The sequence below is a fragment of the Capricornis sumatraensis genome, chromosome 5, assembly GCF_032405125.1.
Source record: "Capricornis sumatraensis isolate serow.1 chromosome 5, serow.2, whole genome shotgun sequence".
Taxonomy (NCBI): Eukaryota; Metazoa; Chordata; class Mammalia; order Artiodactyla; family Bovidae; genus Capricornis; species Capricornis sumatraensis.
Window position 1 is genome coordinate 70,553,568 of NC_091073.1, and position 14,673 is coordinate 70,568,240.

The following is a 14,673-nucleotide window of genomic DNA, read 5'->3' on the forward strand; positions in this document are numbered from 1 at the left end:
TTTCTTTTGATTGATTTTTCTCCTTATTTTGGGTCTTTTCGTGCTTTTTCATATGGCTAGATATTTTTTTATTGTTTGCCAGACATGGTAAATTCTACACTGTTTAATGAATTTTGCTGAATTCCTTTAAAGATTCTTCTCTATGGTTTTTCATTTATACTTACAACAATTATGCTCAGGACTCCAAAACTCAGAAAAAGGGTATTGACTTGAGAGATAGATGGAGTTTCTAATTACCGTGGGTAAGTCTCCTTCTTTAAGAAGGTTATTGGGAGGAAGAAAGGTCTTTGTAGTCCATTTCAAGTCTACTTCCAGGCCTCAATGGCAAAATCTCAACAAACAGTCCCTCAAAAGTAGCCAAGAGATGGTACTCACTTGCAAAAATTTCTAAAGAAACTAATGTCCCCCTAATTTTCAAAACATGGCAAAGAGAACATGGCTGACTGGAGCCCATGTTAAAGTACACATCTTAAAACTTACCCTTTTTCATTCAGCAGTTTCTCCATTTCTGTAATGTAACACTCATCACAAATGGCAAGGTATTCCATCACCAGCTTTGCATCCTTCTTATACGCCTTACCAATTGCTCCCTTATTGGGTTCAAACTGAACAACACTGACTGTTTTGTATGAAGGGGTCAAGGAATACAAAGTTACAGAACTGCCCCAGTACTTCCAGAAATGATTCTGAGGACAAGCCTTCATTGACTTAAAACAACTACCAGTTCCCAAGATCCTCTTTATGCTGACTTCAAGTACAAGACAAAACAACTACTCATAAAACCATTCAGATAAACCCCACTCAAAATAAGTGAACATCATCAAAAAAGACTTTTCCAAAGTTACAATGAGATAAAAGGACATTATCTAATCAGCAATAAACCCAATACATAGCATAATGAACTCTGATAACAATTCATTTGTTTCTTTATGTCAGCACAATAGGATCTACTTCCTGTCACCACTCTAGCCCTTAGATAAACTTACAATCTCACTGTCTGGTAAAGGAAGGAAATTTCTCCTTTGCTGATCTACAGATCAAATGAGATATATTATTTCATCATAAAAGGGCATTCATCTTTTAACAGAGAAAACATCCACCAAGCACCCTTTATCTAAAGAGCATGTACGCAGACACAGATGTTGGAAATGGCTGAGAAAAACTGGTCAACATCCTGAGAGATACAGAGCATTTTTCTCTCAAGGACCAAACACTGAGTGGGCACATGTTAGACTATAGGTAAAGAGAACAAGAAAGGAACAGTGAGATGCATAAAATGATTGGTTTAAATAAAGTACCAAAACATCTCAGTTTATCCACAGATAAAGGTACACTCTTGAACTTATCCATTTTCAAGATGTTTGCTCCTGATTTGCAGAAGTGACCAGAAAGGATATGGGCTCTTTCAAAGGTTTCTCAGCTACGAGTGGGACTTTGGTTGCCCTCGCATGACAAGACAGGTCATAACAGGAACGGTCAGCACATCCAACAATCTCGATCCAGCCCTAAGAAGACATAATAAACATCTGTAACTCACACAAGGTTCATTCACAAATGTATGCAGATTATACGTACTCATGAATAATTCAATTACAGAATTTCCACTCAACTTTTACAAATGTTTGAAATGGGTACAGTTTTATACATCAAGCAGTAGCAATCTTATAAAATATAATCCACACATGTACACAAAATAGTCTTTTTATTTTCTGGACAGAATTATTTTGCCATATTGTGAATGTGGGGTAAACTAGTATTTGCTGGGATTTAGCTATGCAAATAAAATGTGAACCTAAACAAAACTTGTAAATCTCTTTCAAATTTTTGACCAGAAGTCAAAATGAATGTGGTAGAAACCACTAGCACAACACTCTGTTCCATAAAACACTTTAGCATTGATGGATTTTGGCATCCACAAGGGGTCACTGATAAACTGGACATGAACTTGGGCAAACTGGGAGATGGTGAGGGACAAGGAGGCCTGGCATGCTGCAGTCCCCAACTGGGAAACCAAACAAGAGCAACAACAACAAGGGGTCTTAGAACCAATGCCCATGGATTCCCAAGGACGACTGTAATGGTTCCCTCCTGCCCATACAATTGTATTGTTAGCACTTTGGCTCAAATCAAAGAATTTCCACCTACAAAGTCATTACTCTCTGTGCACTTTTAAGAACTGCCAAAGAGAAGGGCATGGCTAGTTCAGAAGAGCTCTACACTAGCAAGTAAATCACAGTCCTGGCCAGAAGTTGACCTCCCGAATTCCACAGGACACACACAACAGCACACTCCCAGATACTTCCTGTTGCCGCTCACGTGGAGGACCCAGGGGTCAACCAAGCTCCCTTTTGTGAGTCAGCACAGAACATATGCATCCACAAATCTAAATGTGGTGCTCACCTCAAAAAAAAGTTTGTGGAGAAGGAAAACAACTTTCATAATCTTTTAAAAGCATGGAAGACAGTCAAGAGGAGGAAGGGTTTTACCAGTCTTTACCACGGAAAACAACAGTCAAGGGTGAGTGACCCAATTAGCCCCTTGAAAATCTCTTGTGGGTTCAGAGACCAACACAGGTGATGAAAAATAAGGTCAATAATAGCTGCAGGCAGGAAGGCAGGGATTCACCAAAGGCACTGGTAAGCTGGGAGGAGGAGACACTACCACAGACGTCATGGCATTACAGCAGAAGAGCAGCAGAAAGAAGAACGTGCTATTAGGGTGCTGTGGCGATGGCCACTCTGAACGCAAGTGACAAAGATACGACAGTAACACCTGTGGGGGAAATCCACTGGGAGTTAAGCTATATCACAGCATGCCCTGCACCTACAGTCTCGCTTGTAACTCTTCACTGGAAGATATTTATGAGAAATTATAAGGAAAATAATACAGCATGTATACATTTATCTGAATCATTCACAAAGAAAGAAAAAGAAAAATAACGAGACTACACTGGAGGAGGAAATGAACAGAGTGCTAATGCATCACATCAGCCTTGATGGATACACAGAATGGACATATGCCAAAACCAGGACTCAGGGATCAAGGGAAAACCTAAGAACTAAGAGGAATGTCAAAATGCTGGCCTAACAATGATGGTGATACCAAAGTCACACTCGATTTTTGTATACTGGAAAGACATTATTAAACTGGAACACAAATATATGAAATGTCATCTATTTCCTCTTCTTTTTAATCTGTTAATTTAAGTGGGTAAACTCTGTGTAAGTACTCACCACACGGAAAGGTCAAAGAAGAAACCATACAAATGTAAACTTAGCTGAGAGGACAGATGGACAAAGAGGACAAAAGAACTTTATCCATGTTGTTACTTCATTGTTTTATTGGCCTTTTCCCTCTAAAAAGTTTTTGAAAAACCGTAAGTAGATTCTGAAGGGTATATTTAAGTGTTAACACCCAACAAAACAGCCCGTCCTCTGTATCTGTGGCTTCTACATCTGCAGATTCAACTGTGAATTGAAAGTATTTAGAAAAAAAATGTTCAGAAAGTTACAAAAACTTAAACTTTGCTGCAAACCTGGCAACTATTTGCAAAGCATTTACAGTATGTTTGATATCATAAGTAACCTAGCTAACTTAAAGTGTATGGGAGGATGTGCATAGGGTCTGCATAGATACTAAGCCTTTTTACGTAAGAGACTGGAACATCCCAGGATTTTGGTGTCGGTGGGGGTCCTGGAACAAGACCCCAGCAGCCACTGAGGGATGACTGCATTCTCTTTGTACGAAGTGTCTACTGCCTTCAAAACTTGGCATCAGATGACTGTACTAACACACATCTCAGCTGGCCACAAATGTGGGCGTCTGTACTCAATCCAGTTTCCTACCCAACAAAAGAAAACTCAGTAAAGAATAGGTACTGTTTAGATCACAGAATAAAACTTAATAACAGCATTACTATCACAGCAGTGGCAGGTTCCATTTCTTGTTATTGCCCAAGTCACTTTTCAAAAGCACAATCTAAAGTGTTTTCAAAGACTCTTAAGAACCTGTTATTTGAGTAAGAACCAAAGAGGCAAAAGGCTTATTAGTTCAGCAGATATCTAGTTAGTCCTTCTCATAAATACTTATTTTTGCCTTTGATCCAGAGTTTGGGAAAATTCAACCATAATACCTAATAAGCTTTCCAAGCACATATTACTACATGGGGTGTTTCAAACAAAGAGGCAAAAATAAAACTAATATAAGCGCAGAAACCCCAGCACATAAAAACAACAAAACAGGAATTAAGGGGGAAAAAAAAAGCTAAAAACATGTAACTTGATCATCTGAGTCACTAAAGATGCCAACTAGTATATCTATGTTCTTAAACATATACTTACTCATTATCATTTACTAAAGATATTTATGAAGATATTTATGTACTAAATGGTGAAACTACAAAAATATGCCTGAGAATGGTAGACAACAATTTTGAAATCATGGTGACCCCTTAGGAGGGAGAAGAAAAGGTTAGAGCATTAATTGTATCAGTAACTTTTTTATTTAAAAAAATACAATATGAAGCACACAAAAAGAAAATATTCAAGTCTCTAAAAGCATTTCCCTCTCTCCTTAAAAGTTTATTACTTCAGAGCTTTTGGTTAGGTGTTGGAGAAGACTCTTGAGAGTCCCTTGGACTGCAAGGAGATCCAACCAGTCCATCCTAAAGGAGATCAGTCCTGGGTGTTCATTGGAAGGACTGATGCTAAAGCTGAAACTCCAATCCTTTGGTCACCTCATGTGAAGAGCTGACTCATTTGAAAAGACCCTGAATCTGGTAAAGATTGAGGGCAGGAGGAGAAGGGGACGACAGAGGATGAGATGGTTGGATGGCATCACTGACTTGATGGACATGAGTCTGAGTGAACTCTGGGAGTTGGTGATGGACAGGGAGGCCTGGCGTACTGCAATTCATGGGGTCGCAAAGAGTCAGACACAACCGAGCGACTGAACTGAGTCCAGTCTTCTTATGATCTTACACAAAAATGTGAGGCCTAATCTCAAAGCTAGGCCCACATTTTCTTTTTAATTTTTTCTTTAATTCTTTTAAATTTAGATATAATTGACGTACACAATGATATTAGTTTCAGGTGTATAATGTAACAATTTGATATTTGTATATATTGCTAAATGATCACCACAGTAAGTCTAGGTTACATCCATCACCACACACAGTTATAATCACGTGTCTGTGTGTGTGATGGGATCTTTTACAATCTACTGTCTAGGCAATTTTCAAATACACAATACAGTACTATTAACTATAGTCACCATGCTGTATATTCCATCCTCAGGACTTCTCAGACCCACATTTTCTGACTTCCCATCCTTGAGGGTTTGGCCACAGCTCACAGTGACACTCAGAAAGGATGAGCAGGAGTGCAGAGGGTTTATGAGATCAGTGTAGCACCATGGTTAAGGGCAGGGGCCTGGAGTCAGACAGCCCTGGTTCACATCCCCACTCCACCACTCCCTTGCTGAGACTTGGGCAAATCAACTAACTTCTCAGCACTTCAGTCTCCTGAGAAATAGAACCAATGAATGGAATTATTGTGAGGATTACATAGGCTGATACACTTAGAATGGTATATAGCCCTTAACAAGTACAAATACCGAATGAACAAACAAATGAAATGCCATTCAGGCAGGATTCAGAATCTAAATTGAAAACAGCAAGAATTTGGGTCTGGTTTAGCTTGAAATCTTCTCACACAAAATACTTTCTCGGTTTAACTTGAAAATAAAGAGAGATTTCAGAATATCTAGTACATATAAAGAAACTAACGATCACCTATAATCCAAGACTAATTACCACTATCATTTAAGCAAACATATGTCAAGTAAGTTTGTGAATAAAGTTAACATAACAAGAAAAACCTAACAGATTCTTTCCTAATTCAATAAAGTTAAGAGTATATGCTAAAAACAATATCAATAATAGTCACTACAGATTTATGCATATACACATGCGTATTTTTAAAACATTTTATTTTTTAATTAGTGAGAAATTGCTTTTTAATTTTGTGTTGGTTTCTACCATACCTCATAGTTTTGATTTGCATTTCTCTAATAATGAGCGATGTTGAGCATCTTTTCAAGTGTTTATTGGCTGTCACTTATGTATATATTTTTAAAGCATATAAAATTACTTTGAATAGAGGTTGACAAATCAAGGGTCATGGAACTAAGAATAGTTTTTATGTTTTTAAAGGGTTATTAAAAAAAGAAAAAACAAAAAACAGAAGAGAGCCACAGAGATCCACAAAGCCTAAAACACTTAACTGTGTTTACTATGGAAAATGTTTGTTGAGCCCTGACTGAGAAAACAGACATGGAATACTCTTGGGGAGCACAGTTGGAAGTTTCACTTTTTATATAACACACTTAAAGAATTGTTTTTCACTTTCCGTTTTACAAAAAAAGGTTGCCATTTTTTAAATGACTTTTTTTTTAAACTGGAGGATAACTACTTTACAACGCTGTGTTAGCTCCTACTGTACAACAACGTGAATCAGCCCTCAGTATATACATACCCCTCCCTTGTGAGCCTCCCTCCCACTGCCCTCGCTCCAGCCCTCCAGGACATCACAGAGCACCCAGCTGAGCTCCTTCTGCTCTACAGCAGCTTCCCACTAGCTGTCTATTTCACACACGGTGGTGTAGATGTGTTAATGCTCCTCTCTCCTTCCTACCCTGTGCCCACATGTCTGTTCTCTACATCTGCAGCTCTATTCCTGCTCTGCAAATAGATGTATCAGTACCATTAAAAAAATTTTTTTTTATTAAAATAAAAAGAACCTATTTTCTCAAAGAAAGGCACTTTAAAATTTTTACTTTTTAAGAGAAACCAAGGGCATGTGAGAATCAAGGACCCTGAGTTAAGTCTCTGTATGGGTGAGAAGTCTCTCCAATACCAAATAAAGGAAATGCAGAAGACTCTGGGGCCCGCTTCTTGTGGTTGCTGCCCTGTTCCCACTGCTACCAATGCTAAAGCACCTCCTATATCTAAATGCCTTTTAATCCTAGACTTTAGTACTAATGTTCACGTCTGGGGGGTGGAGGGGGGAAGGAACAGTGAAGAGGTAACCTGGAGGTCTTCTCTGAATTATTATTAAATACACAGAATTTGAGAAAAGGTAGTTCGTAAATAAGAGATCAGAATCTCCTAGTCTATCCTGCATATTTACCAAACAGCTCTCCAAACGAAGAGCACTATGGGCTTCTTTACTCAGCCTGGCCACCACTTCCAGTATCTGCGGGGGTCAGGAAGGTGGCCACTCCATCTTAGCTGCGTTCAGGCATGTTACCAATCACACTGCCCACACCAGCAAAGGACATGCCAGGAACACACTGTCACCAGCCTTCTCTCTCTCTCTCTGTAAAAGCCATCCATATCTACAAAGGGATCCTGGGACATAAGGGTAGCCCCCCCTTATGAGAGCACACCGGGGCAACTACTTTTTCCATTTTGCTCAGGAAGAGATCTCTTTCCTTTTTGTTCCACTCTGACAAGAAGCACATAAAAGGCAGCTTTGACATCTATGCGTCTAAGTTAACAACGTGAAAATCGCGTGGTTAGAGCCACTGCGTTCTACTCACATAGGATGTTTTGGACTCAGCGTCCCAACAGTCACAGGCATAATGGGCCATCTCATTCTCCATGTGCTGCCGGAAGCGGAGCTTCTCCGGAGAGACTCCAACCTTCACGAGGTAGAGGTAGATGCGGCCAATGAAATAGCCCAACACCGAGTTGTTAATCACACCCTAAAATAAATGAATAAACAAGCTCATAGACAAGTAGGCAAGCAACATGCAAACAAGCACAGAGGAATTTTAGAAAATCACAAACATTAAGGCTTCTGAAGGCCAAGGTACCATTTTCCATTGAGTTATTTATCATCTACTGAAAAATCTTTGAAACACAAAGCAAGCTAATGTATACAGCTTTCAGAATGATCTGAAATACCCCAAAGATGTGATTAAGGCTATTTTCAAAAGTTTAACTGTCAAGCTAACAAGCAGATAATAATGAATGATGTCATTCAAAATCTTTCCACCATACTCACTGGGTCAGCAAAAATTCAGCCTATTACCTCATACCTTCTAAATCTACAGTACTAAAAATGACATTCACAGTAATGACCCTAAGGAATGGCATATATTCCTTCTGAATTAACAAAAGTCATAAGACATGCTGAGAGGGCTTTAACGTATTCTTATCCACTAAAACTTGTGAACCCCATATAGTATAAATCCCCTTACAACTTTAGTACAGAAGGGTTTTAGAAATCGTCTAGCCCCATCTCCTACCACCTACAGGGCTCTTCTCTGCAAAATGGCTGACAAATTATCACTCAGCCTCCACCTGAATATTTTCAGACAGGAAGCTCATTGTTCCCAGGGCAATTCATTCCATTATTAGGCAGCAACTACTGTTACCAAGTTTTTACTCATTCATTTCTCTAGGCAAATAATCATAGAGAAATTCTATTATATGCAAGCCCTTATCCCAATTGTTATGGGTATACAGAGGAGTTTAAAATAAAGGGCTTGCTTCCTGTGAGTCAAAATGTCTCCCCAAAAGCAGTCCATAAAAGTCAGATTGATGGGGGACTTCCCTGGTAGTCCAGTGGTTAGAATCTGCCTGCCAATGCAGGGGACACGCATTCGATCCTTAGGCTGGGAAGACTCCAGCTATTGTGGGGCAACTAAGCTGGTGTGCCACAACTACTGAATCTGAGCCCTACAATCTGCAAGCTGCAACTACTGAGCCCACACACCACAACTACACAAGCCTAAGACCCTAGAGCTCGTGTTCCACAGCTCAAGAAGCCACCACAATGAGAAGCCCATACCGCAACTAGAGAAAGTCTGCATGCAGCAATGAAGACGAGTGTGGCAAAAAAAAACAAAAAAAACAAAAAACTGATGCGGTACAACTCAAACCAACAAAGTTTTTCCACATGCCCTACTAAATTTTTTTTCATGTTAGTCCCAATGGCCCACACATTGGCATATTCAGGTAATTCCCTCCCAATATAAAAACAGTGTGTAATAAATACTGTAAAAAAAAACAACCCACATACTGTATCAAAATAAAGTGACTGTCAAAACATTTTATCATCCAGTACACAGAATCTGCTAAGTGCTGAACTCCAGGAAGAAGTATGCTCTAAATTAAGTTATCTATGGAATCTTACCTGCTCAACAGCATCTCCCAGGCGCATTTTCCGAGCAGACTGTCCGCTGACCTGGGCTTTCGCTGAATACAAATAAAGGTAAATGTCTGCCACATTCTGGAACTTGGGATGGTCTTTCTCACTGGGATCTACAAAATGCTCAATTTCTGCCATTGTGAATTCTCTGAAAGCAAAAATATAAAGGATAAAAGTGGCACACTTAAAAAAAGTGAACAAAGCCCTTATTTTAAACTTCATTTTACAATAACACAGAATGATATGGAAAATAGTTGTTAAAGAACAGATTGATACAGTTTTTTAAAAATTAGGAAAACCCAGGAACTTCCCTGGTGATCCCATGGTTAAGACTTTGCTTTTCAATGCAGGGATGTGGGTTCACTCCCTGGTTGGGAGTGATCTTGATCTTGATCCCACATGCCTCCTGGCCGAAAAACCAGAACATAAAACTGAAACAATAACATAACAAATTCAATAAAGGCTTTAAAAATGGTCCACATCAAAAAACAATCTTTAAAAAATAAAATTTAAGAGACTCTGAGCAAATGTCAGACACACACAAAAAATGAGTTACTGAATAGTGCCTTCCAAATAAAATGATTTTCCTTAAAGCACTGGCAAGTCTTTACTAATGCACACTAAATGAAGTGCCTGATATTTACTTCTTCAAGAATGGCAATTAAAAGTGAATTTAGCTTTTATAATAGTCTGATTTCTTCCTTTTTATTGCTCTGAACAAGTAAATGACTGATAATGGCACCATACAGTTGGTGTCTTTAGAGTAACAGCTTCCTAAATGATGTGTTATTCAAGGCAGAGGACGTAAAGCATGAATTGAACAAGCTAACATCAAGCGAACTGCATAATGATGAGATAAATATGCACATAGTAATGGTTTCCTAAAAAGATTTCCCTGAATGGCAATTTAGTAGCTATTGGGGGGGAATGTTTTAAGTTAATTTTATGAGTCAAAATCAAATCTCTCTTCTTTAAAACACACATACATAATTTACTAGGGCACTTCCATGATTATCTCAGATGTTTTAGAAGTAATGAAAAATTGCTTAAATGGGTCCTAAAAATACATGAAATGCATTGCAAAAGAGCTTTGATTTTTTTTTTTTTTTACTTTTACTTTTTAATGTCATCTCTTGTTCAGTCCAGCAGCACCTATATCTTAATTGCCTTTCAAAAGCTATCAAACATCTTCTGCGAGCATAGCAATGAGAGACAGACAAGAGAAGCTTGATGTCTGTCCTCACAAAGCTTCCAACCAGGACGACAGCAAGAGAACACCTAAAATGAAGGGCAGATCAAAATAAAGAGCCTGCCCAGAATCCCCAGATAATCAGCTGCCAAAGTCCTGTCAATTAATCCAAGCTCACAGACAGGAGACGGAGATCATCACAAGCACTGACTGTATCAGCTGTCTCTCATCTTTGAGTTCAGAGACTCTACCTGAACTGTGGAGACAAAATAGTCATCAGACTAGAAGACAGAGCCAGACAATCAAAATGAAATTTAATTTTAAAAAATTTCATATGGACAACTGATACTCCCCACCTAAACGAAAGGGATCACAGCTATACAAAGACTTACCACCTGCCAACTCTAAGTCAAGAAGAAGCTGAAACATTAAACAAGTCCTAGCCCTGCTGCTGCTGCTGCTGCTAAGTCACTTCAGTTGTGTCCGACTCTGTGCGACCCCATAGACGGCAGCCCACCAGGCTCCCCCGTCCCTGGGATTCTCCAGGCAAGAATACTGGAGTGGGGTGCCATTGCCTTCTCCGTCCTAGCCCTATCATGGAGTAAAAACCATGGAGATACTGACTTGTGAAGGATGAATGGATTTCCACCAGGATTCTGCAGAGGCACATGACAAAATCAACCAAAATCCAGAAGACCAGGAAATAAAATGGCAGGAAGCCCCAGTGGACTTTCCCCCATTAACTCCTGGGACCGTTTCTCTGTTCTAAACTGCTTTCCCTGCTTATCACTTTTTATTCCACAGGCCCCAAGTTTTGCCTTACTTCATGGTCCTTTATAATCACTCAACGGTTACTCTCTTTGATGTAAACCCTCTCCAAAACACTGGCTTTAGACAAGCTCAGTCTTAGACAGCTATTCTGAAAGCACGCTTGCAGACACTTTCTTTTCCAAAAGCAAAAGGAAAAAAGACATGGAGAAACCCAGAGACTGAGAAATAAGACAAATTCAAGTCTGACAAGTTTGTCAATGTTACAATACCCAGTTAAAATTTAGGACTACTTTTCATTTTGCAGCAAGGCTCAGCAGGTCCTCCGCATTCCACTTCTCTAAGTTGTACAAGCTCCTTCCTCATGAACTCTCCCTTTCCTAGACCATTCAGCTGAAGGGACTACAGGCCTGAAGATAAAGTCTGGTGAGAACATAGGAGCATCTCCTCAGAGGGTGTCACCAGGACTCACAAGATTAGGCAGGGGCTTTGCATGCTCTGATAGTTATAGGAGGGATATGCGATGCCTGATGCTTGTAATTTCAGCAAGGAAGATCCATAGTTCAGTTGGTAAAGAATCTGCTTGCGATGCAGGAGATCCCAGTTCGATTCCTGGGTTAGGAAGATCCCTTAGAGGAGGGCATGGCAACCCACTCCAGTATTCTTGCCTGGAGAATCCCCACGGACAGAGGAGCCTGGCAGGCTACACTCCATGGGGTCACAAAGAGTCGGACGACTGGGAGACTAAGCACAGCATGACAAGAAGACAACAAAGGAAGTGGGTGGGCTGCTGGGGCTGTGGAAAATACTCTGGAGTCTAAGAAAAAGAAAGTGAAGTTTACCAACACAGCCCATTTTATATGAAATTTATTACCTTAAAATATCACTAAGAAAATGTATAGAAATTGCAAAAAACCTAAGTCATAAATAGCTAACTCATAATGAGAAAAACATAACTCAGCAGGGCCAAGATGCCTTCCTGCACATTCCTGGATACATCTGACAAAGGGAGGTTATTAGAATAGGGACAAGAGACTGTCTGAACTAGAGTAGACAGAAGCAGGCTTGCTAGCTGGACTTTCTGTCATAAAGGTACCCCAAATATGTGGAGGAATACCAACTGGCTACTGAAACACCCTCACCCCAACACCAGCAACACTGTCTGCCCTGGATGCCTAGGATGGCCCTCCTGCCATAACCCTCACCTCCTTCTAAATCACCCTACTCTCATCTCCACCACCACTTTCAGGAAATGCCTGCGTTGACAATCAAGATCTTGCCATCCTCAAAACAGAACATGAACAAGGGGAAAAGATCATTTTGGAGCAGATGTGAAACGTCAGCTATTCACCCCTCCCCTTCAAACCACACAGTCACTCAAAACCGCCCATCATCCCAGAGACTACAACTGAAGGTAACAAACATGAAACAAACTTTTTTGAAAGATAAAAATAAAGATATAATCATGTAAGAAAGGACTTCCCTGGTGGTACAGTGGATAAGAATCTGTCTGCCAATGCAGTGGACACGGGTTTGAGCCCTGGTCGGGGAAGATTCCAAGCAGCGGGGAACAACTAAGCCTGGGCGCTACAACTACGAGCATGCGCCCTAGAGCCGGCGCTCTGCCACAGGAGAAGCCGCCCCAGTGAGAAGTCTGTGCACTGCAACAAAGAGCAGCCCCTGCTTGTGGCAACTAGAGAAAGCCCGTGAGCAGCAACGAAGACCCAGTGCAACCAAAAAGAAATAAGTTTAAAAATGAGGTAAGCAAGAAGAAAGCTGTTTCAAATCAGCAAGCCTTTGTTTCCACTTCAATGCAAAAGTCACTCACTAATTTCACCAGCAGAACACCATGGGTGGTACCTGACTCTGATCAGTCCAGATCGAGGGGAGATCTCATTTCTGAAAGAATTTCCAATCTGGGCAGCGGCAAAAGGCAACTTTCCTTGGTTGAATTCCAAAAGCCGTTTGAAATTCAGGAAAATCCCCTGTGCAGTTTCTGGTCTCAAATATCTATAAATTTAAACAAACCAGTCTGTTACAAAGGAAGAAATCATGTTTTCCAATAAATCTGAAATTCTAGATACAAATCCTAAAAGTCCTAAATATACTATTCACACAAAGCTGAATGGGCCCTAAAAATGTTTTAGAAATAGATATTTTCCTCAGCAGCAAACATTCTCACACAGGTAACAGAGAAGGTATCAGGTGATTGGTATGGAAATACCACTGTTAGAAATGTCATTTTATTTCATCACTCCAGTGAATCAAAAATGACTTCTCTCATGATGTCTCTAAAACTTCAGATATTCTCCTGATTAATCACTTACTTTGGAGGCAGATGACAATTTTAGATCCTTTTAAAAATAAAGTTAAGCATCCCTCTGCTGTTAACCCACATCAAAGCATAACCGTGGAACTATTAATAAAAAGAAGCCAGTACAGGCTGACAATTAACATCAGAACTCACTCAACAAAACCATTACATCACAGCAGGCAATTTTCAAGGCTTTCCATATAATTTTCTTCTTTGTACCCAGAGACACAAAGAAATAGGAAAATCCAGAATGATCAAATCTTCGTGGTATTTTGTATTTTCAGCCCAAGGCTGCTTCTGATTTTCTCCACATTTTAAAAAGACATAGTCACTCAAATATACCATTATACCCATTGTTTCCTTTTCAATTTCACAGAAAATATTCTGTGTAAAATATCACACAAGAAAGCACTCTCAAGAACTTACTTCAAAAGAAACGTTTTATGGAAAAAACTTTTTAAACAAAAAATAAAATTTTACCGTCTTCTCACTCTAATATATCAATTCTTTTTATTTTTTGGTTTTTATCCAAATATAAGCATAGTTACAGTTACTATGCATATTTATTAAGTAGAATGTACTAAATTATTAATTCTTTCTTTTATGCTTTTCCATTTTATAAAAAAAAAACAGTAAAATTTTCTTATTAACAGTTGCAGAGTATTCTACTAAAATAAACTACTATCATTTATTTAGCAGTCCTCAAATTACTGGATGAATAGGTTATTTTTACTTTCAATTTATATACTCTATTTTTCTTTTTGGCAAAGTAGTCACATTTGTTTTCACATCCATAATAAAATCCCATTATGTTACTGCTTAAAGACATAGAGCAAGAATTAGATGTTATAAACCACTTTCAGAGCACAGGTTATCTTGAATTATCTTTTAAAATCCTCTTTTAAAGTAGGAATAGTTAAAGACATATTAAAATTAGCTGTTTTTAATTTTTTCCCCAAGAACTTTACTGAACAACATTTTTGCTGTTTTGTTCCACTATCTTCTATCATTAATTAATACACTCTTGATAAGTATACCTTCCTTTCCTGTTGAATTCTTTCCTTAGATAAATTCACAGCAGTGGGAAGGCAGGTCACAGGTCATGGCCCATTTTATGACTCTCTATATTAACAAAATGAAAGGCTCATCCTTTGCCTCTTTCCACAAAATATCCTAAACCAGCCCAC

At 39.2% G+C, this 14,673-nt stretch overlaps 1 protein-coding gene across 1 annotated transcript in view; it reads right to left on the reverse strand.

Annotated features, from left to right (window-relative positions):
* Nucleotides 1-14,673, reverse strand: part of GARS1 (glycyl-tRNA synthetase 1) — a 51,160-nt gene that overhangs the window by 10,721 nt on the left and 25,766 nt on the right. The window contains exons 8-12 of the mRNA XM_068972555.1: nucleotides 13,033-13,182; nucleotides 9,201-9,363; nucleotides 7,600-7,764; nucleotides 1,398-1,505; nucleotides 481-626 (exon numbers count right to left, since the gene is read on the reverse strand). Of these exons, the coding sequence (XP_068828656.1) occupies nucleotides 481-626; nucleotides 1,398-1,505; nucleotides 7,600-7,764; nucleotides 9,201-9,363; nucleotides 13,033-13,182 (732 nt within the window). The remainder of the gene's footprint in view (nucleotides 1-480; nucleotides 627-1,397; nucleotides 1,506-7,599; nucleotides 7,765-9,200; nucleotides 9,364-13,032; nucleotides 13,183-14,673) is intronic.